General features: G+C 43.2%; 1 protein-coding gene across 1 annotated transcript in view; it reads right to left on the reverse strand.

Annotated features, from left to right (window-relative positions):
• The window catches only part of LOC139392271 (putative uncharacterized protein DDB_G0271982), a 54,740-nt gene extending 35,171 nt beyond the window's left edge, over positions 1 to 19,569 (reverse strand). The window contains exon 1 of the mRNA XM_071140138.1: positions 18,991 to 19,569. Within this exon, the coding sequence (XP_070996239.1) occupies positions 18,991 to 19,050 (60 nt within the window). The 5' untranslated portion in view covers positions 19,051 to 19,569. The remainder of the gene's footprint in view (positions 1 to 18,990) is intronic.
• Between the last annotated feature and the right edge of the window lie 2,610 nt (positions 19,570 to 22,179).

Genomic DNA, 22,179 nt, shown 5'->3' on the forward strand with positions numbered 1-22,179 from the left:
TGAGACAAGACTGTAACTACCAATTGGGGAGAAAAAAAAGGGCTAAAATTTTTTTTTAATAAAATAATAATAATAATAATAAAAAAACTTCATTTGATATCCAGGGCATTTATTTTCTTAAATCACTATTTTTTATTTATTTTCTTAAATCACTGAACAAAACAGGCGCTTATTAGGGACCGGCTTCTATTGAGCCAGGCGTCTATTTTCTTAATGCAAACAGCTTTTGCTCATTTGCACAGTTAATTGTTTAATTCCAGCATTTACTTCCCGCATTTTAATACATTTCTATATTTCCTGCACCAATGTTTTATCATTTGCTTACAGTGTCATGTTTCTTGTCTTAGTATGCCTCTATAAAAATAATAATAATAATAACAACATACATTTTCCTCTTTGGCAGTTGTTACTTCCGGGTGTCTGTACTCACCAAATTGACTGTTTAAGTGCTTGCCAGTTAGCTAGGAGTTCTCAGCTGTTGGCAGCCAATGGCTAGGAGTTCTCAGCTGTTGGCAGCCAATGGCTAGGAGTTCTCAGCTGTTGGCAGCCAATGGCTAGGAGTTCTCAGCTGTTGGCAGCCAATGGCTAGGAGTTCTCAGCTGTTGGCAGCCAATGGCTAGGAGTTCTCAGCTGTTGGCAGCCAATGGCTAGCAGTTTCTTACTTGCGATAAAAACAGATAATTGACAGTTTTTTTGAGTCATTACTGAATTATTAAATGTAACAAATCAAACATTAAACCTTGTAAACAAGTCATTTAGATCCCGTGTTTATTTGAAACAAGCTTTTATTTGGTGAAATGTGTTCCGTTGCCCGGCTATTAAAAGGGAAAGGCTGCTATTTGCGACTCAGCGTTTCATTGAAGTTTTACAGTTAGTACCATTAGTATATTACGGTAAATATGTATATATTCCTGCTATCAGTCACCTTCAGCCCTGTTTCTATGTATATCCGCCTTTCACGCTGACACTCTTACACACACACACCACCACCACCACCAACACCACGCATACATCCACCCACCACTTATGCTGCTGGCATATTGTTTACTACTACGACTACCAACTGCTACTATTATAAATTCTGCTACCAGTCACGTTATCCTAATCCCTGCCTACAGTACATGTACATATCTACCTCATTGTAAATTACTGCCACTGACCCTGTACGAACATTCTGAAAGACTTCACATCACTTGACTTGCTCTACATTTTGCTGTGTTACCAAGGTTACAGGTTACAGCCAAATTCAAAATGTATAACATTGTTGTTGTTTTTCTTTCCACCCATCTACACTCAATACCCCAAGACATTTATTGAAAATGAAATACAGAAATATCTAATTTACTTAAGTATTCACACCTCTGGGTCAATACACATTAGAATCACTTTTTGGCAGCAAAAAAAAAATGAAAAAAATTATATATATATATATTATATCACAACTATTAAATAACACATATGGAATCATGTAGGAACCAAAAAAGCTAAATAAAAATATATTTTATATTTAAGATTCTTCAAAGTAGCCACCCTTTGTCTTGATCACAGCTTTGCACACTCTTGGCATTCTCTCAACCAGCTTCATGAGGAATGCTTTTACAACAGTCTTGAAGGAGTTAACAAATATGCTGAGCACTTGTTGGCTGCTTTTCCTTCACTCTGCGGTCCAACTCATCCCAAACCATCTCAATTGGGTTGAGGTCGGGTGGTTGTGGAGGCCAGGTCATCTAATGCAGCACTCCATCAGTCTCCTTGGTCAAATAGCCCAAATAGTCATTGTCCTAAGCGCAAACCAGATGGGATGGCGTATCACTGTGGAATGCTGTTGTAGCCATGCTGGTTAAGTGTGCCTTGAATTCTAAATAAATTACTGACAGTGTCACTAGCAAAGCACCCCCACACTATCACACCTCCTCCTCCATGCTTCACGGTGTGAACCACACATGCAGTGATCTTCCGTTCACTGTGTCTCACAAAGTCACAGCGGTTTGAACCAAAAATCTCAAATTTGGACTCATCAGACCAAAAGGACAGATTTCCACCGGTCTAATTGCTCATGTTTCTTGCCCAAGCAAATCTCTTCTTCTTATTGGTGTCCTTTAGTAGTGGTCTATTTTCAGCAATTCGATCATGAAGGCCTGAGCCACGCTGGCGCCTCTGAACAGTTGATGTTGGTGTGTATGTTACTCTTAAGCATTTATTTGGGGCTGCAATCTGAGGTGCAGTTAATTGCCAATTTCTGAGGCTGGTAACTCTAATGATCTGCAGCAGAGGTGCAGCAGAGGTAACGCTGAGTCTTCCTTTCCTGTGGCGGTTCTCATGAGAGACAGTTTCATCATAGCGCTTGATGGTTTTTGCGACTGCACTTAAAGAAATTACAAAGTTCTTGAAATGTTCCCGGATAGACTGACCTTCATGTCTTAAAATAATGATGGTCTGTCGTTTCTCTTTGCTTATTTGAGCTGTTCTTGTCACTTTTTAATTATTTTTTATTTAACATTTATTTAACCAGGAAGGGCTCATTGAGATTTAAAATATATTTTTCAAGAGCGTCCTGGCCAAGATAGGCAGCACAAAGTCATTACAAAAATGACAGACAAACACTATGAAAAACTACAAGTAATCTAGTAAAAACCATAGAATTCACAAGAGTATAACAAAATCCAAAACAGCTAATTAAAAACATTGACAGGTCAGGGAATCAGTCTCAAGATCATTCATCAGTGATTTAAAAAATACCAATCGGGACAAGTTCTTCCAGTTTAAAAGTATTTTGTAAGGCTTTCCAAGACGATGGCACAGATTATTTGGAACAGTTTGCAGGATAAAGTCCAGCGAACGAAGAGAGTACCCACCACATTTCTGAACAATAAAAATGCCCAAATAAAAAGGTAGTAAACCCAAAATGGCTTTGTAAATAAAAGTATACCAGTGCCTGAGCCTACGAGTGACTAGAGAAGGCCAGCCAACCCTGGTATACAAAGTGCAGTGGTGAGTAAGTGTTGTACAGTTTAAAATACATCTCAAAGTGCCATGGTAAAGAGTGTCAATTGATCTCAAAAACTGAGCGGAAGCATTCATATATAAAATATCCACATAGTCTAGTAAAGGCATAAATGTAGCTGATACTAACCTCCTTCTGGCTTCAAAAGAAAAACAGGCCTTATTCCTAAAATAAAATCCCATTTCAGCTTCAATTTGTTTGTAAGTTGTTGAATATGTAATTTAAAAGAGAGGCCGTCATCAATTAAAATTCCAAGATATTTATATGAGGTTACAACCTCAATCTCCTTGCCCATAATATGGACTTGGTCTTTTACCAAATAGAGCTATCTTCTGAATACCAACCCTACCATGTCACAACACAACTGATTGGCTCAAATGCATTACGAAGGAAAGAAATTCCACAAATTAACTTTTAACAAGGCACACCTGTTAATTGAAAAGCATTCCAGGTGACTACCTCATGAAGCTGGTTGAGTCTCTCCTCTCTGAGTCGATACGTCTCTCCTTTCTCTGAGTCTATATGTCTCTCCTCTCTCTGAGTCTATACGTTTCTCCTCTCTCTGAGTCTATATGTCTCTCCTCTCTCTGAGTCTATACATCTCTCCTCTCTCTGAGTCTAAATGTCTCTCCTCTCTCTGAGTCTATATGTCTCTCCTCTCTTTGAGTCGATACGTCTCTCCTCTCTCTGAGTCTATACGTCTCTCCTCTCTCTGAGTCTATACATCTCTCCTCTCTCTGAGTCTATATGTCTCTCCTCTCTCTGAGTCGATACGTCTCTCCTCTCTCTGAGTCTAAATGTCTCTCCTCTCTCTGAGTCTAAATGTCTCTCCTCTCTCTGAGTCTAAATGTCTCTCCTCTCTCTGAGTCTAAATGTCTCTCCTCTCTCTGAGTCTATACGTCTCTCCTCTCTCTGAGTCGATACGTCTCTCCTCTCTCTGAGTCTAAATGTCTCTCCTCTCTCTGAGTCGATACGTCTCTCCTCTCTCTGAGTTTAAATGTCTCTCCTCTCTCTGAGTCTGTCTCTCCTCTCTCTGAGTCTAAATGTCTCTCCTCTCTCTGAGTCTAAACGTCTCTCCTCTCTCTGAGTCGATACGTCTCTCCTCTCTCTGAGTCGATACGTCTCTCCTCTCTCTGAGTCGATACGTCTCTCCTCTCTATGAGTCGATACGTCTCTCGTCTCTCTGAGTCGATACGTCTCTCCTCTCTCTGAGTCGATACGTCTCTCCTCTCTCTGAGTCGATACGTCTCTCCTCTCTCTGAGTCGATACGTCTCTCCTCTCTCTGAGTCGATACGTCTCTCCTCTCTCTGAGTCGATACGTCTCTCCTCTCTCTGAGTCGATACGTCTCTCCTCTCTCTGAGTCGATACGTCTCTCCTCTCTCTGAGTCGATACGTCTCTCCTCTCTATGAGTCGATACGTCTCTCGTCTCTCTGAGTCGATACGTCTCTCCTCTCTCTGAGTCGATACGTCTCTCCTCTCTCTGAGTCGATACGTCTCTCCTCTCTCTGAGTCGATACGTCTTTCCTCTCTCTGAGTCGATACGTCTCTCCTCTCAATTCAATTTCAATTTAGGGGCTTTATTGGCATGGGAAACATGTTTATATTGGCAAAGCAAGTGAAGTAGATAACAAACAAAAGTGAAATAAACAAAAATGAACAGTAGACATTACACTCACAAAAGTTCCAAAATAAAGGCATTTCAAATGTCATATTATGTCTACAGTGCCTTGCGAAAGTATTCGGCCCCCTTGAACTTTGCGACCTTTTGCCACATTTCAGGCTTCAAACATAAAGATATAAAACTGTATTTTTTTGTGAAGAATCAACAACAAGTGGGACACAATCATGAAGTGGAACGACATTTATTGGATATTTCAAACTTTTTTAAACAAATCAAAAACTGAAAAATTGGCCGTGCAAAATTATTCAGCCCCCTTAAGTTAATACTTTGTAGCGCCACCTTTTGCTGCGATTACAGCTGTAAGTCGCTTGGGGTATGTCTCTATCAGTTTTGCACATCGAGAGACTGACATTTTTTCCCATTCCTCCTTGCAAAACAGCTCGAGCTCAGTGAGGTTGGATGGAGAGCATTTGTGAACAGCAGTTTTCAGTTCTTTCCACAGATTCTCGATTGGATTCAGGTCTGGACTTTGATTCTAACACCTGGATATGTTTATTTTTGAACCATTCCATTGTAGATTTTGCTTTATGTTTTGGATCATTGTTTTGTTGGAAGACAAATCTCCGTCCCAGTCTCAGGTCTTTTGCAGACTCCAGAATGGTCCTGTATTTGGCTCCATCCATCTTCCCATCAATTTTAACCATCTTCCCTGTCCCTGCTGAAGAAAAGCAGGCCCAAACCATGATGCTGCCACCACCATGTTTGACAGTGGGGATGGTGTGTTCAGCTGTGTTGCTTTTACGCCAAACATAACATTTTGCATTGTTGCCAAAAAGTTCCATTTTGGTTTCATCTGACCAGAGCACCTTCTTCCACATGTTTGGTGTGTCTCCCAGGTGGCTTGTGGCAAACTTTAAACAACACTTGTTATGGATATCTTTAAGAAATGGCTTTCTTCTTGCCACTCTTCCATAAAGGCCATATTTGTGCAATATACGACTGATTGTTGTCCTATGGACAGAGTCTCCCACCTCAGCTGTAGATCTCTGCAGTTCATCCAGAGTGATCATGGGCCTCTTGGCTGCATCTCTGATCAGTCTTCTCCTTGTATGAGCTGAAAGTTTAGAGGGACGGCCAGGTCTTGGTAGATTTGCAGTGGTCTGATACTCCTTCCATTTCAATATTATCGCTTGCACAGTGCTCCTTGGGATGTTTAAAGCTTGGGAAATCTTTTTGTATCCAAATCCGGCTTTAAACTTCTTCACAACAGTATCTCGGACCTGCCTGGTGTGTTCCTTGTTCTTCATGATGCTCTCTGCGCTTTTAACGGACCTCTGAGACTATCACAGTGCAGGTGCATTTATACGGAGACTTGATTACACACAGGTGGATTGTATTTATCATCATTAGTCATTTAGGTCAACATTGGATCATTCAGAGATCCTCACTGAACTTCTGGAGAGAGTTTGCTGCACTGAAAGTAAAGGGGCTGAATAATTTTGCACGCCCAATTCTTCAGTTTTTGCTTTGTTAAAAAAGTTTGAAATATCCAATAAATGTCGTTCCACTTCATGATTGTGTCCCACTTGTTGTTGATTCTTCACAAAAAAATACAGTTTTATATCTTTATGTTTGAAGCCTGAAATGTGGCAAAAGGTCGCAAAGTTCAAGGGGGCCGGATACTTTCGCAAGGCACTGTATATACAGTGTTGTACCGATGTGCAAATAGGGAAAATAAATCAACATAAATATGGGTTGTATTTACAGTGGTGTTTGTTCTTCACAGGTTGCCCTTTTCTTGTGGCAACAGGTCACAAATCTTGCTGCTGTGATGTCACACACTGTGGTATTTCACCCAGTAGATATGGGAGTTTATCAAAATTGGGTTTGTTTTTAGAATTCTTTGTGGATCTGTGTAATCTGAATGGGAAATATGTGTCTCTAATATGGTCATACATTTGGCAGGAGGTTAGGAAGTGCAGCTCAAACAATATCATACACGTCTCTGTGGCCTGAACCCCTGCTGGTTGAGATTAGGGGTAATCCAGAACTGTTGGGATGAAACATTATGAATGAATTACCTGCTGCTGCTGAGACAGATAGGGTGAGGTTGAGGGTGTGTGTGTGTGAGGAGCCTGAAAGTAATGACAAACTGCACGCAGTGTGTGTGTGTTCATGCATTTTGTATATAGTATCAACCTCCTCAAACACACAGACATCGATGACAAATACACACACACACACACACACACACACCGATCACTAGCTTCAGTAGCACATTCAGCCTGCATGCGCCTTTGACAGAACCATTTAAAGAGCTTTGGTTCAAAGGTTAACGAGGGCATTCACCAAGCAGACAGCTTCGTCAGCTGCCATTTTGCTTTGCTTTAAAGCACATATATCTATACTGAGCATAGCAAACATTAGGTACAGCTTCATAATGTTGACTTCCACCTTCACCCCCTCCCTCGTCCCCTCTAGAACTGCCTCAATTCATCGGGGCATGGATTGTGCAAGGTGTCGAAAGAGTGTTTCGCTGGGATGCTGGCCCACGCTGACTCCAAAGAAATGTGTCCATAGTTGTGTCAAGTTGTCTCGATGTCCTTTGTGTGGTGGACCATTCTTGATACACACTGAAAACTGTTGAGCGTGGAAAAACCCAGCAGCGTTGCAGTTCTTGACACACAAACCGGTGTGCCTGGCACCTAACACCAAACCCCATTCAAAAGTACTTCAATCTTTTGTCTTGCCCATTCAGCCTCTGAATGGTATACATACACAATCCGAGTCTCAATCGTCTATGTCATCCCTTTTATACTATGGCTATAATTTAACACATTTACCTCCAGAAATGTGTCCATTTACCTCTAGAAATGTGTCCATTAACCTCCAGAATTGTGTCCATTTACCTCTAGAAATGTGTCCATTTACCTCTAGAAATGTGTCCATTTACCTCTAGAAATGTGTCCATTAACCTCTAGAAATGTGTCCATTTACCTCTAGAAATGTGTCCATGTACCTCTAGAAATGTGTCCATGTACCTCTAGAAATCTGTCCATTTACCTCTCGAAATGTGTCCATGTACCTCTAGAAATGTGTCCATTTACCTCTAGAAATGTGTCCATTTACCTCTAGAAATGTGTCCATTTACCTCTAGAAATGTGTTCATTTACCTCTAGAAATGTGTCCATCATCCACTGAAGTAGCTAGCAAGTTTACTTGCTAGCTACAGGTGTTGCCTTGGTAACAAAACAAACAGACTTACTAGTTTAGCTGACCAAACCATCGGTTCTAGCATGCTATTATGACAATCGAATTCAACAATGCTAATAACGTTTTCAATTTAACTTTTGCTTTCAAAAGCAGCACAAAACATTTAACATGTAAGAATGAACTAAAGCCATCGAATTCTACCGATATACCGTGCATTAAATATACCGTGCATTGATATTCACCTAATAATAAGGAATTTCCCTCGACCACACCCACAAATTGTGGAAAACAAAGATTATTTCCTATTGACCCCCATTGTAACAGAGCCGACATCATCGTCTACCCAGTGTCCAAGTAGTCTAAATGGCGCTATGTGTGTGGAAAACATTTCATCACAGGTAAGACAGGTAAGACTTTTAACTTGTTTAGTACAGGGCCTTTGTAACTCCACTCATTACTTGTAGCTGTTTAGTCCGTTTGTTTGTGTCGTTGTATTCTTGGCTAGCTTAATGTTGTGGTCGGTTGCTAGCTAGCACTCACTCACTCATGTGGCTGTTAGCATCGTTATGAAAAGGGGCATGAGGGAAGCCCTACAATAACGTTTTTCTAAGTAGTGAGAACGCCCGGGAGCAGGCAATGTTGAAAAGTCATCTTTAAACATGTTGTACTTTTCTTAAATGTAGTTTTGTAACTGACTAAAACAAGTAGACAACAATAAATTGCATTTGAAAAAGGTAACCTAGGTAACCACAGTGTTACGGAGTCTAGTTGATAGGTATTCGACTACCTGGACTTTTCCCCCAGACTACACGTGTAGGGATTTGTACAATGCATAACAAGACTATTGAACTTGACATTGGTGTCTGTCTCTATTCCTTTATCCAACATATCATATTGAAACACACAGGTTGTTTTCCCCACAGGCGGGCAGGGCCGCGACGTTCTATCTAATACTGACTGGGAAATAATGCATGCTCTAGAATGCCCTTCAAACTAATCAGAAACGAGAATTCAACAATGCCATCGTCTGAATTGGAATATTGCACACTTAGGTTTTAAAAGTAATATTAAACATGCATCTCTTTCTTGTTTGTTTAAAGGTTAAGGTTTCCATGGTGACAAAAGTATAGTGGATGAACATGGTTCTTAATGAGGATAAGACAGTGGTTCCACCTGATGGTTCTTAACGAGGATAAGACAGTGGTTCCACCTGATGGTTCTTAATGAGGATAAGACAGTGGTTCCACCTGATGGTTCTTAACGAGGATAAGACAGCGGTTCCACCTGATGGTTCTTAATGAGGATAAGACAGTGGTTCTACCTGATGGTTCTTAACGAGGATAAGACAGTGGTTCCACCTGATGATTCTTAACGAGGATAAGACAGTGGTTCCACCAGATGGTTCTTAATGAGGATAAGCCAGTGGTTCCACCTGATCAGACATTTGATGGTTCTCAACGAGGATAAGACTGTGGTTATTAGCATGTTTTAACCACTCCTATATAAATGTTAGATTATCGGACACTCAACAAGAAGGTCTGATTTCATTACTACTGAAACAGTATCCAGGTGGTAAATCTAAAGATCCAGTCCATAGAATTAACAAAAATGTATTGTCAGATATTATTCATCCTAATCAGACAGGTTTTTTTACATAGACAATACATTGGAGATAATATAAGACAAGTACTGGAAACAATAGAACACTATGAACTATCTGGGAAACCAGGCCTGGTATTCATAGCCGACTTTGAAAAGGCCTTTGATAAAGTACGACTGGAGTTTATACATAAATACCTGGAATATTTCCATTTTGGGGGAATCTCTTATAAAATGGGTTAAAGTCATGTAAAGTAAGTAACCCATGGTGTAAAACAGGAAATAATGGCTACTTCTCAGAAAATGTAAACTATCAAGAGGAAAACAAGGTTGTCCACTGTCAGCATATATATTTATTATTGCCATTGAAATGTTAGCTAATAAAATCAGATCCACCAATAATATTAAGGGCCTAGAAATCCAGGGCTCAAAAACAAAGGTGTCATTGTACGCTGATGATTCATGTTTTCTTTTAAGCCTCATAGAGGATACGTTTGCTAACCTCTCTGGATTACAACTAAATTATGAGTGTTCTATATTATGTATTGGATCATTAAAAAAATGCTACTTTTACATTACTGTGTAGTTTACCAATAAAATGGTCTGACGGGGATGTGGACATACTCGCCATTCATATCCCGAAAGAAAGAAATTATCTCACAACAAAAGGCCAGCATTCTGGAGTCGCCTCTTCACTGTTGACGTTGAGACTGGTGTTTTGCGGGTACTATTTAATGAAGCTGCCAGTTGAGGACTTGTGAGGCGTCTGTTTCTCAAACTAGACACTCTAATGTACTTGTCCTCTTGCTCAGTTGTGCACCGGGGCTTCCCACTCCTCTTTCTATTCTGGTTAGGGCCAGTTTGCGCTGTTCTGTGAAGGGAGTAGTACACAGCGTTGTACAAGATCTTCAGTTTCTCGCATGGAATAGCCTTCATTTCTCAGAACAAGAATCAAATCAAATCAAATGTATTTATATAGTCCTTTGTACATCAACTGATATCTCAAAGTGCTGTACAGAAACCCAGCCTAGAACCCCTGACGAGTTTCAGAAGAAAGTTCTTTGTTTCTGGCGGGTATGTGTATGTACGTATATATATATATAAATATATATTTACCCCAAAAATATATGAGGGATAGGAAATTATGCTGACAATTACATTGATGGATGGAAGCTACAATCTAGCTGCAATTTTAAAACTGATCTACCCCCTAAAACAATTTAAAAAACAACAGAGACTGTGGTTCCACCTAATTCCACCTCTTTAGTGGAAGGTTCTGGTGACCTGCAGCATACTGCATTTAACACGCTATATAACAGTACATACATCTGACATATAGTAACATAGACAACACAGTAGGTGATATCTGTATCTACAAGCACACGGTAATCTGTGTTCAGACTGGATATGACCGTCCAGACGTGATCCTTCTCTAGTAAGGAAGGAGGGAGAGGTGAGAGATATGTACTGAGGGAGAGCTAGATTGAGAATGAGAGATGTAAATATGGAGGGAGGGAGGGAGGGAGGGAGGGAGGGAGGGAGGGAGGGGAGGGAGGGAGGGAGGGAGGGAGGGAGGGAGAGGGAGGGAGGGAGGGAGGGAGGGCTAGATTGAGAATGAGAGATGTAAATATGGAGGGAGGGAGGGAGGGAGGGAGGGAGGGAGGGAGGGAGGGAGGGAGGGAGGGAGGGAGGGAGGGAGGGAGGGAGGGATGGAAAGAGACGGTTGTAGCATGTGCTTCTGACCTCGTTCACTCCTCTGTCGGTAGACTGGCTAAATTATTCAAAAACACACGTGCATACTGACACACACAACACAGCGTTCCGCACAGAAAGTCCCCCCTCCTCAGACAAAGCTCCAAGGCCGGATCTATAAATACACACTTCCTGTGTCCAGCACATAACCCCACGACATATCAACACACACACACACTCACACACACACACACACACACACACACACACACACACACACACACACACACACACACACACACACACACACACACACACACACACACACACACACACACACTGCTGGGGAGCTGAATTCCAGAATTCCCAACAGGGTGGATCGGATTTCTGGTAGCATGACCACGCCCATCCGGTCTCCTCCTTAACCTAATCACCAGGATTGCTACGGAAACGACAGACAGTCTGTCTCTATCAGGCTAATATACTTTATTATTTGAAACCTGTATGTTTTATTTTATATTACCTTGCTTCAAAGTAGCCTATAGGAAAAACCCAACCATGGAAACGCAGAGGGAATCATTTTATAGTTTCAAATTTGGGGAAGCGTAACAATTTATCCTACAATTTATTTCTACCTTTCTGGGTGCCAGTTATTATTTTCATCCCTATTCCCTTCCGCTAGTCTCACACCCTATCTCCTTTCCCCATCCCCTAGTCTCACACCCTATCTCCTTTCCCCATCCCCTAGTCTCACACCCTATCTCCTTTCCCCATCCCCTAGTCTCACACCCTATCTCCTTTCCCCATCCCCTAGTCTCACACCCTATCTCCTTTCCCCATCCCCTAGTCTCACACCCTATCTCCTTTCCCCATCTCCTAGTCTCACACCCTATCTCCTTTCCCCATCTCCTAGTCTCAGACCCTATCTCCTTTCCCCATCCCCTAGTCTCACACCCTATCAAAACAAAAGTACTCTTTTCTCTGTATATATCAATGACGTCGCTTTTGCTGCGGGTGATTCTCTGATCCACCTCTACGCAGACGACACCATTCTGTATACATCTGTCCCTTCTTTGGACACTGTGTTAACAAACCTCCAAACGAGCTTCAATGCCATACAACACTCCTCCAACTGCTCATAAACACTAGTAAAACTAAATGCATGCTCTTCAACCGTTCGCTGCCCGCACCTGCCTGCCCGACTAGCATCACTACTCTGGACGGTTCTGACTTAGAATATGTGGACAACTAAAACTACCTAGGTGTCTGGCTAGACTGTAAACTCTCCTTCCAAACCAATATTAAGGATGTCCAATCCAAAATTAAATCTAAAAATAGGTTTCCTATTTCGTAACAAAGCCTCCATCACTCACGCTGCCAAACATACCCTCGTAAAACTGACTATCCTACCGATCCTTGACTTTGGCGATGTCATTTACAAAATAGCCTCCAACACTCTACTCAGCAAACTGGACGCAGTCTATCACAGTGCCATCCATTTTGTCACCAAAGCCTCATATGCCACCCACCACTGCGACCTGTATGCTCTCGTCAGCTGGCCCTCGCTACATATTTGTCGCCAAACCCACTGGCTCCAGGTCATCTATAAGTCTTTGCTAGGTAAAGCTCCGCCTTATCTCAGCTCACTGGTCACCATAACAACACCCACCCGTAGCACGCGCTCCAGCAGGTATATCTCACTGGTCATCCCCAAAGTCCTTTGGCCGCCTTTCCTTCCAGTTCTCTGCTGCCAATGACTGGAACGAATTGCAAAAATGGCTGAAATTGGATTTATATCTCCCTCACTAACTTTAAGCATCACTTATCTGAGCAGCTTACCGATCGCTGCAGCTGTACACAGCCCATCTGTAAATAGCCCATCCAACTACCTACCTACCTCATCCCCATTTTGTTTTTATTTACTTTTTATTTGCTATTTTGCACACCAGTATTTCTACTTGCACATCATCATCTGCACATCTATCACTCCAGTGTTCATTTTATAAATTGTAATTACTTCTCTACTATGACATATTTATTGCCTTAACTCCTTACTCCATTTGCACACACTGTATATAGACTTTTCTATTGTATTATTGACTGTACGTTTGTTTATACCACGTGTAACTCTGTGTTGTTGTTTTTTGTCACACTGCTTTGCTTTATCTTGGCCAGGTCACAGTTGCAAATGAGAACTTGCCTACCTGGTTTAATAAAGGTGAAATTAAAAAATTAAAAATCTCCTAGTCTCACACCTAATCCATTATTTTTGGCCGGCTAAGGAGTATTGGGGTCTCTGAGGGGCCTTTGGCCTGGTTTGCTAACTACCTCTCTCAAAGAGTGTAGTGTGTAAAATCAGAACATCTGCTGTCTCAGCAACTGGCTGGCACCAAGGGAGTACCCCAAGGCTCGATGCTAGGCCCCACGCTCTTCTCAATTTACATCAACAACATAGCTCAGGCAGTAGGAAGCTCTCTAATCCATTTATATGCAGATGATACAGTCTCATAATCCGCTGACCCCTCCCTGGATTTTGTGTTAAACGCTCTACAACAAAGCGTTCTTAGTGTCCAACAAGCTTTCTCTGCCCTTAACCTTGTTCTGAACACCTCCAAAACAAAAGTTAGTATGGCTTGCTAAGAAGCCTCAGACTTACACCCTATCCCCTAGTCTCACACCGTATCCCCTCCCTAGTCTCACAGCCTATCCCTTTCCCCTAGCCTCACACCCTATCCCCTCCCCATAGCCTCACACCCTATCCCCCCCCTAGTCTCACACCCTATCCCCTTCCCCCTAGTCTCACACTCTATCCCCTTCCCCTATCCCCTTCCCCCTAGTCTCACACTCTATCCCCTTCCCCTATCCCCTTCCCCCTAGTCTCACACTCTATCCCTTTCTGCCTAATCTCACACCCTATCCCCTTCCCCTTCCCCCTAGTCTCACACCCTATCCCCTTCCCCCTAGTCTCACACCCTATCCCCTTCCCCCTAGTCTCACACCCCATCCCCTTCCCCCTAGTCTAACACTCTATCCCCTCCTCCATAGGTGTAGGTAACATGGTGATTTCATACCTTCACTAAGCATATAGGAGAAGAGACATTATGCTGGTGTTTCTCCTGGACCTTGGAGTCCATCTGAGCAGACAGTCCACCCTTTGTTTTTCTGCCCTGCACTATCACACCTGATTCAACAAAACCCTTTAACACCAAACCTTTGGTTAGTTGCCTCAGGTGTGACAGGCCAGTGTAGGTATGGAACAAAGAAGTGGACTGTCTGTCTGGTGGTCCCTTAGGAGGGGTTTGGGAAAGACTGGTTCCACCTATTCAGAGCTGTTATATGTTACTACTACAACCGGGGTAAGGGAAGCCAAGGGGGAGGAGCTAGACTAGAGGTAGAGAGTAGGGTGGAGCCATCATCACTACTTGTTCTCAGGGAAGGCTAAATAGACTTAGACACAAAAACAATAACATAACATACCATACCAGTCAAAAGTTTGGACACAACAACCCATTCAAGGGTTTTTCTTTATTTTTACTATTTTCTACATTGTAGAATAATAGTGAAGGCATCAACACTATGAAATAACACATATGGAATCATGTAGTAACCAAAAAAGTGTTAAACAAATCAAAATATATTTTATATGAGATTCTTCAAAGTAGCCACCCTTTGCCTTGATGACAGCTTTGCACACTCTTGGCATTCTCTCAAACAGCTTCATGAGGAATGCTTTTCCAACAGTCTTGAAGGAGTTCCCACATATGCTGAGCACTTGTTGGCTGCTTTTCCTTCACTCTGCGGTCCAACTCATTGCAAACCATCTCAAGTGGGTTGCGGTCAGGTGATTGTGAAGGCCAGGTCATCTGATGCAGCACTCCATCACTCTGGCCCAGCCAAAGCCCAGACTTGAACCTGATAGAACATCTCTGAAGAGACATGAAAATAGCTGTGCAGCGACATTCCCCATTCAACTTGACAGAGCTTTAGATGATCTGCAGAGAAGAATGGGAGAAACTCCCTAAATGTTTTACTTTTTTTATTTCACCTTTATTTAACCAGGGAGGCTAGTTGAGAACACCTTTATTTAACCAGGTGGGCTAGTTGAGAACAAGTTCTCATTTGCATCTGCGACCTGGCCAAGATAAAGCATAGCAATTTGACACATACAACAACACAGAGTTACACGTGGAATAAACAAAACATACAGTCAATAATACAGTAGAACAAAATAAAACAAAACGTCTATATACAGTGAATGCAAATGAGGTGAGATGAGGGAGGTAAGGCAATAAATAGGCCATGGTGGCGAAGTAATTACAATATAGCAATTAAACACTGTGCAGAAGATGAATGTGCAAGTAGAGATACTGGGTTGCAAAGGAGCAAGATAAATAAATAAATACAGTATGGGGATGAGGTAGGTAGTTAGATGGGCTGTTTACAGATGGGCTATGTACAGGTACAGTGATCTGTGAGCTGCTCTGACAGCTGGCGCTTAAAGCTAGTGAGGGAGATATGAGTCTCCAGCTTCAGAGATTTTTGCAGTTTGTTCCAGTCATTGGCAGCAGAGAACTGAAAAGAAAGGCGGCCAAAGGAAGAGTTGGCTTTGGTCGTGACCAGTGAGATATACCTGCTGGAGCGCGTGCTATGAGTGGGTGCTATGGTAACCAGTGAGCTGAGATAAGGCGGGGCTTTACCTAGCAGAGACTTGTAGATAACCTGTAGCCAGTGGGTTTGGCGACGAGTATGAAGCGAGGGCCAACCAACGAGAGCGTACAGGTCGCAATGGTGGGTAGTATATGGGGCTTTGGTGACAAAACGGATGGCACTGTGATAGACTGCATCCAATTTGCTGAGTAGAATGTCGGAGGCTATTTTATAGATGACATCACCGAAGTTGAGATACAGGTGTGCCAAGGAAGTAGCGTCATACCAAAGAAGAATTGAGGCTGTAATCTCTGCCAAAGTACTGAGTGAAGGGTCTGAATACTTTATCTTTAATACATTGGAGAGAAAAAAAATGGAATCTGTTTTTTGCTATGTCATTATGGGGTATTGTGATGTCATTATGGGGTATTGTGATGTCATTGTGGGGTATTGTGATGTCATTGTGGGGTATTGTGATGTCATTATGGAGTATTATGTGTAGATTGATGATGCATTTATAAAATCCATTTTAGATTACAGCCTTAATGTAGAAAATGTCAAAAAGTCTGAATGCACTGTACATACAGACCTACATATATACCTACTGTATGGTATAACAGAGCTCCAAATATGAACTGAGAGATGTTTCTCAGATTTCCTATTACTGCAGTGGAACTAACTCCAACCCTGAACAATGTATACTAGGCTACATAGTGTAGTATAGTGATGGGAAAAATCCCAGCCCTGTTCATTTTATTGTTTATTTCACTTATGTTTATTATCTACTTCACTTGGTTTGGCAATGTAAACATATGTTTTCCATACCAATAAAACCCTTTGAATTTAATTGAACTGAGAGGAGAGACACAGAGACAGAGAGAGACAGATATCACAGCAGCAAGATGTGACCTGTTGCCACAAGAAAAGGGCAACCAGTGAAGAACAAACACCATTGTAAATACAACCCATATTTATGTTTATTTATTTTCCCTTTTGTACTTTAACTATTTGCACATCATTACAACACTGTATATATACATAATATGACATTTGAAATGTCTTTATTCTTTTGGAACTTCTGTGAGTGTAATGTTTACTGTTAATTTTTTATTGTTTATTATCTACTTCACTTGCTTTGGCAATGTTAGCATATGTTTCCCATACCAGTAAAGCCCCTTAAAATGAATTGAAATTGAATTGCAATAGAGAGACTGCCCTTAAAAGAGTGAGGGACCCACTTCCTGTGTCAAATTGCCTCTGACATTCCACACACTCTCTCTATCCCCCTCTCTCTCTCTCACTATTTTCTCCTCCCTCCTTTGCTCTCTATGGGGGGCTTTGTCTACTATTTCAGGCACAAGAAACTGATTCATTCCCCGAACCAAACATGATCCTCAAAAACACCCAACTTCTCTCTCTCTCTCTCTCTCACACACACCATAAAAGTGCTCTCTCGTTTCATACACGCCACAAAAAAGCTAGCACACAAACCCTGGCAGACACACACACACAGAGACTGTGGGAAAATCAGGCTTCATCTAAAACCCTGGTACGAATAGATAGGCGCACACACACACACACACACACACACACACACAGTCTCTGTGGGATGCAGCAGATGTATGTGGGAAAATCTGGCTTCATCTAAACTTACACGGCAGGAAATGAAATCACAGCCTCATATCATAGGAAATAAATACCAACGCAGACCATGCACTGAGGCTGGAACCAGGACACACACACACACACACACACACACACACGACCTGTCAGTCACTGGAGGCAGCAAAAGATCTGAGCAAGTATGCCAATCTGTGTGTGAGTGCCTTTTGAAGTGTGTATGTCAGTGTCCCCAGGGCAGGGCTGTCTGGGGTTATTGAGCATTCCGGAGACCACTGATGTGTGTGTGATGTTACCTGTGCCAGCATGAGACACACCTGCCTCCATCTGTGTGGTTTTCTATGACTCTGTGTGTGTGTGTGTGTGTGTGTCTCATCAGGGTCAGATTAGAGGGAGGCAGATCTTTGGCAGACAACAGCACCAACTGACCCAGTATGTGCCTGTTGGAGAATCTCAATTGCATCCTCTCTCCTTCTCAAAACAACAAAGTTAAACATTGTGTTTTTATTTTTAACTTTATTTAACTAGGCAAGTCAATTCAGAACAAATTCTTATTTTCAATGACGGCCTAGGAACAGTGGGTTAACTGCCTTGTTCTGGGGCAGAACGACAGATTTGTACCTTGTCAGCTCGGGGATTCTATCTAGAAACCTTTGCAGTGTGTGACCTCTATACTCCAGCAGATCTGACCACATAGAGAATAGGAGGTAGAGCTACAGAATGATATTTTTTAAGCAATTGTGTGTTTTACCATTTTAAGACAACAGCACTTTTGCACCCAAGATGGACTGTGGGCTATATGACGACTTGTGCTATCCTACTAAGACCACAACGATCTCTTCTGGTATGGAGGATAAATTAGCACGGAGCTGGTGAGGGGGTGCTGGAGCACCGGTTGGTTCCAGGAGACTCAAGCATTCCTAACAGTTCGCTTAGTCGCGATTCCCGATGACATCATTCCCATCCATCGCGCACCGCATGGCGTTTCCCCTGCCCCACCCCTTCTTCACACCCCCCGGTTACCGGAGAAGCCCCGGGGTCTCTCACCCATCCTCAACGGACAGGCCCCCGTTTACTCCAGGCCGGCCCTCACCTCAGTATCTGAGAGACACCCACACCCGTACATATACACAGGGCAACCAATCGAAACCCTACTGCAGAAGCCTAAAAAGGCTCGAGCTGAATTACCGGGGGATGGATGTGAGTTAGCGAAGCAGACGCCACAAGAGCAGTTCACCGAACAGCCCATAATAACCTCGATCACCCCCAGTGTCTGAGACACAAAGACCCGGGAGAGACACGGGAGTCACGGGCGGCTCGCGACCAAATATGGGTCGAGTCCAAGATTTACTACCGACCACTATGCCCCCATAGACCACCGAGCAGCACACACACACACACACACACACACACACAGACTGCTACCTTATTAACCACGAGCAACACACATGTCAAAGTCAAAGCCTATCAATACCCTATGCTATGGAAACCTAGATTCCGGTTTTCCCAGTCCATCGAAGTGATTCATCGGTAGAAATTGAACAATATTTCAATAGAATACACAAAGGACCCGGCAGTCTCGTGCCCTTACCAGCGCGGAGTGAACGAGCAGCGCCGCGATGAGCGCCACGAAACAAGGCGGCAGCTTCATGCTGTGGCCGGGGGGCGCTAGCCTTCACGGGGAAAACAAAAGCGCTTCTCTCCTCTCTCCGTATTCGGTAGGCAGTAGTCTCCAACTTCAGAGCGGACCACCCCTCCTCGCGAACATCCGTCTGGCGTTTTATTAATCCGTCTCGGTAAAACGCTAAACCCGCGTGTATCCTCTCTGGTAATGGAACCAGGTTTAAAACGACGGGAGATTCCTTCTTCCTGCAAGGGAGCCCCTAGTGTCTTTATTTCCTTTAGTCCCTCTCTTTTGGACTTTATGTGCTCGAGACCTGATAGATGTACTACCAGGAGACGCCAGCCCTATGCTCTCTGATGTTCCGTTTGGCTACGCGCGTCGGCCTGGAAGAGGGTTTTCACTATAGTTACCCCAGCCACAAAGTTCAAATGGTCAATATCGTAAAACTACATGAAAACAAAAATGTGCTTTTTGGCCTTAATTTAAGGTTAGGGTTCGGCATAAGGTTCGCAGTGTGGTGATGTTTAAAATAACCCATTTAAGAGTAACTGTAGAAATAGGCGGGGTTCATGACTTTGTGGCTGTGGTAACTAGGGACGAGCCTGGGAGAGTCAGTATGGCAGGAGGAGGTTGTGTGTGTGTGTGTGTATTGGGGGGGGTCTCCTCTGGTGGGCGAGGCGAGGGTGCCCCCTGCAGCCCCGAATAGGCACCCTCAGGCTGTTCCATTACCGCCCCTGACACACACACCTCCCAACGAAACCCCAACCGGGGCGGAGGTAGGGCACCATACCACACTGCAGGGGACATTGGACGCAGCGCCAGGCGGTTGTAGTGGGCGTGTCTATGTTCACTGGGTCTCGGGTGTGCCCAAGACCCCCCAGACCATCCGGCTACTGGCCCCGTTTTCCAACCGAACAATAATAACCAGAGTCAGAGGACTTTCACACCAACATATCAACTAATTCTAGTCAAAACTGGGTCGCGTTCAGTAGCCTATACCATTTTTTTTAAACGTTCAACAATTTGAATTTGCCCAATGAAGGAAGGTATGTTGCCTATACTCTACCTTTCGAGGTGAACTGACATTAGCCTATCATTATTAGGCTTATTGGGAATGTGAGGGTACATTCCCATGAGACCTCCCCCTCTCCAGCCATTTTGTGTCACCTGTCCTTTGAACACAGAACAGTTGAGCAAGGGAAGGACAGGTTTATTTATCAGATTTGTGATAAATAAACCGATTGTCTACAGGAGAGTCTTTTGATTTAATGGTTTGGTTAAATATTTACCAAATAGTTGTACAAATGACCAATTTAAAAATAAAAGTAGGCCTATTAGAAAACACCACAAGTAGGCCAATACAAAGTCTTTCCAGATTCCCTTACCCTAATACAAAGTAGCCTCAAGTCTGGAATTGTTGGTGTTTTTTTTCCCTCCAATTGGTCTTTTGACCAATCAGATCAGCTCTTTTGCCAATAATTGGGCAAAAGATCAGAATTGGTCTGCCTGTGTAAACGCAGCCGTATAAACCCACCAGTCTGGCTTTAAGACCTACCAGTCTGAAAAAAAAAATATATATATTCCCTTCTTGGGGGACAATAAAACTCAACTATTGTATAGGCTTATTAGCTAGATCTGTTTTTATCATGATAGGATAATTAAATCACTCTGCAGTGTAGCCTAGTGGTTAGAGCGTTGGACAAGTAACTGAAAGGTTGCAAGATCGAATCCCCGAGCTGACAAGGTAAAAATCTGTCGTTCTGCTCCTGAACAAGGTAGTTAACCCACTGTTCCTAGACCAGTTAACCCACTGTTCCTAGGCCATCATTGAAAATAAGATTTTTTTCTTAACTGACTTGTCAAGTTAAATAACTCTTAAAATGATCAGACCAATCATTAATTTGAGCTAATGAATCAGCCTAATGTCACTAGCTGGCAACTGCATATCACAATCATTGTGATACAACCACTGCTTTTAACCAGGGGAGATGACCGAATATAAACAGTGTAGCTATTCCCCCCGCAAGGCAATCAAACAAGCTAAGCGTCAGTATAGAGACAAAGTAGAGTCGCAATTCAACGGCTCAGACAAGTATGAGGTATGTAGTAGGGTCTACAGTCAATCACGGATTACAAAAAGAAAACCAGCCCAGTCGCGGACCGGGGTGTCTTGCTCCCAGACAGACTAAACAACTTCTTTGCTCGCTTTGAGGACAAGCCTGGGAGAGGCTAACACGGCCCAAAACCTGCGGACTCTCCTTCACTGCAGCCGACGTGAGTAAAACGTGTTAACCATGCAAGGCCCAGACGGCATCACCAGCGGCGTCCTCAGAGCATGCGCAGACCAGCTCGCTGGTGTTTACAGACATAATCAATCCCTATCCAAGTCTGCTGTTCCCACATGCTTCAAGAGGGCCATCATTGTTCCTGTTCCCAAGAAAGCTAAGGTAACTGAGCTAAATGACTACCGCCCCGTAGCTCTCACTTCCATCATCATGAAGTGCTTTGAGAGACTAGTCAAGGACCATATCACCTCCACCCTACCTGACACCCTAGACCCACTCCAATTTGTTTACCTCCCCAAAAGGTCCACAGACGACGCAATCGCAACCACACTGCACACGGCCCTAACCCATCTGGACATGAGGAATACCTATGTGAGAATGTTGTTCATCGACTACAGATCAGCATTTAACACCATAGTACCCTCCAAACTCGTCATTAAGCTCGAGACCCTGGGTCTCGACCCCGCCCTGTGCAACTGGGTACTGGACTTCCTGACGGGCCGCCCCCAGGTGGTGAGGGTAGGTAACAACATCTCCGCCCCACAAGGATGCGTTCTGAGTGCGTTCCAAACTCCATTCACCCATGACTGCGTGGCCACGCCTCCAACTCAATCATCAAGTTTGCAGACGACACTACAGTGGTAGGCTTGATTACCAGCAACGACGAGACGGCCTACAGGGAGGAGGGGAGGGCCCTCAGAGTGTGATGTCAGGAAAATAGCCTCACTCAACAGCAACAAAACAAAGGAGATGATTGTGGACTTCAGGAAACCGCAGAGGGAACACCCCCCTATCCACATCAACGGGACAGTAGTGGAGAGGGTAGTAAGTTAAGTTCCTCGGCGTACACATCACGGACAAACTGAATTGG

This window comes from Oncorhynchus clarkii, chromosome 32, assembly GCF_045791955.1.
Source record: "Oncorhynchus clarkii lewisi isolate Uvic-CL-2024 chromosome 32, UVic_Ocla_1.0, whole genome shotgun sequence".
In the NCBI taxonomy this organism is placed as follows: Eukaryota; Metazoa; Chordata; class Actinopteri; order Salmoniformes; family Salmonidae; genus Oncorhynchus; species Oncorhynchus clarkii.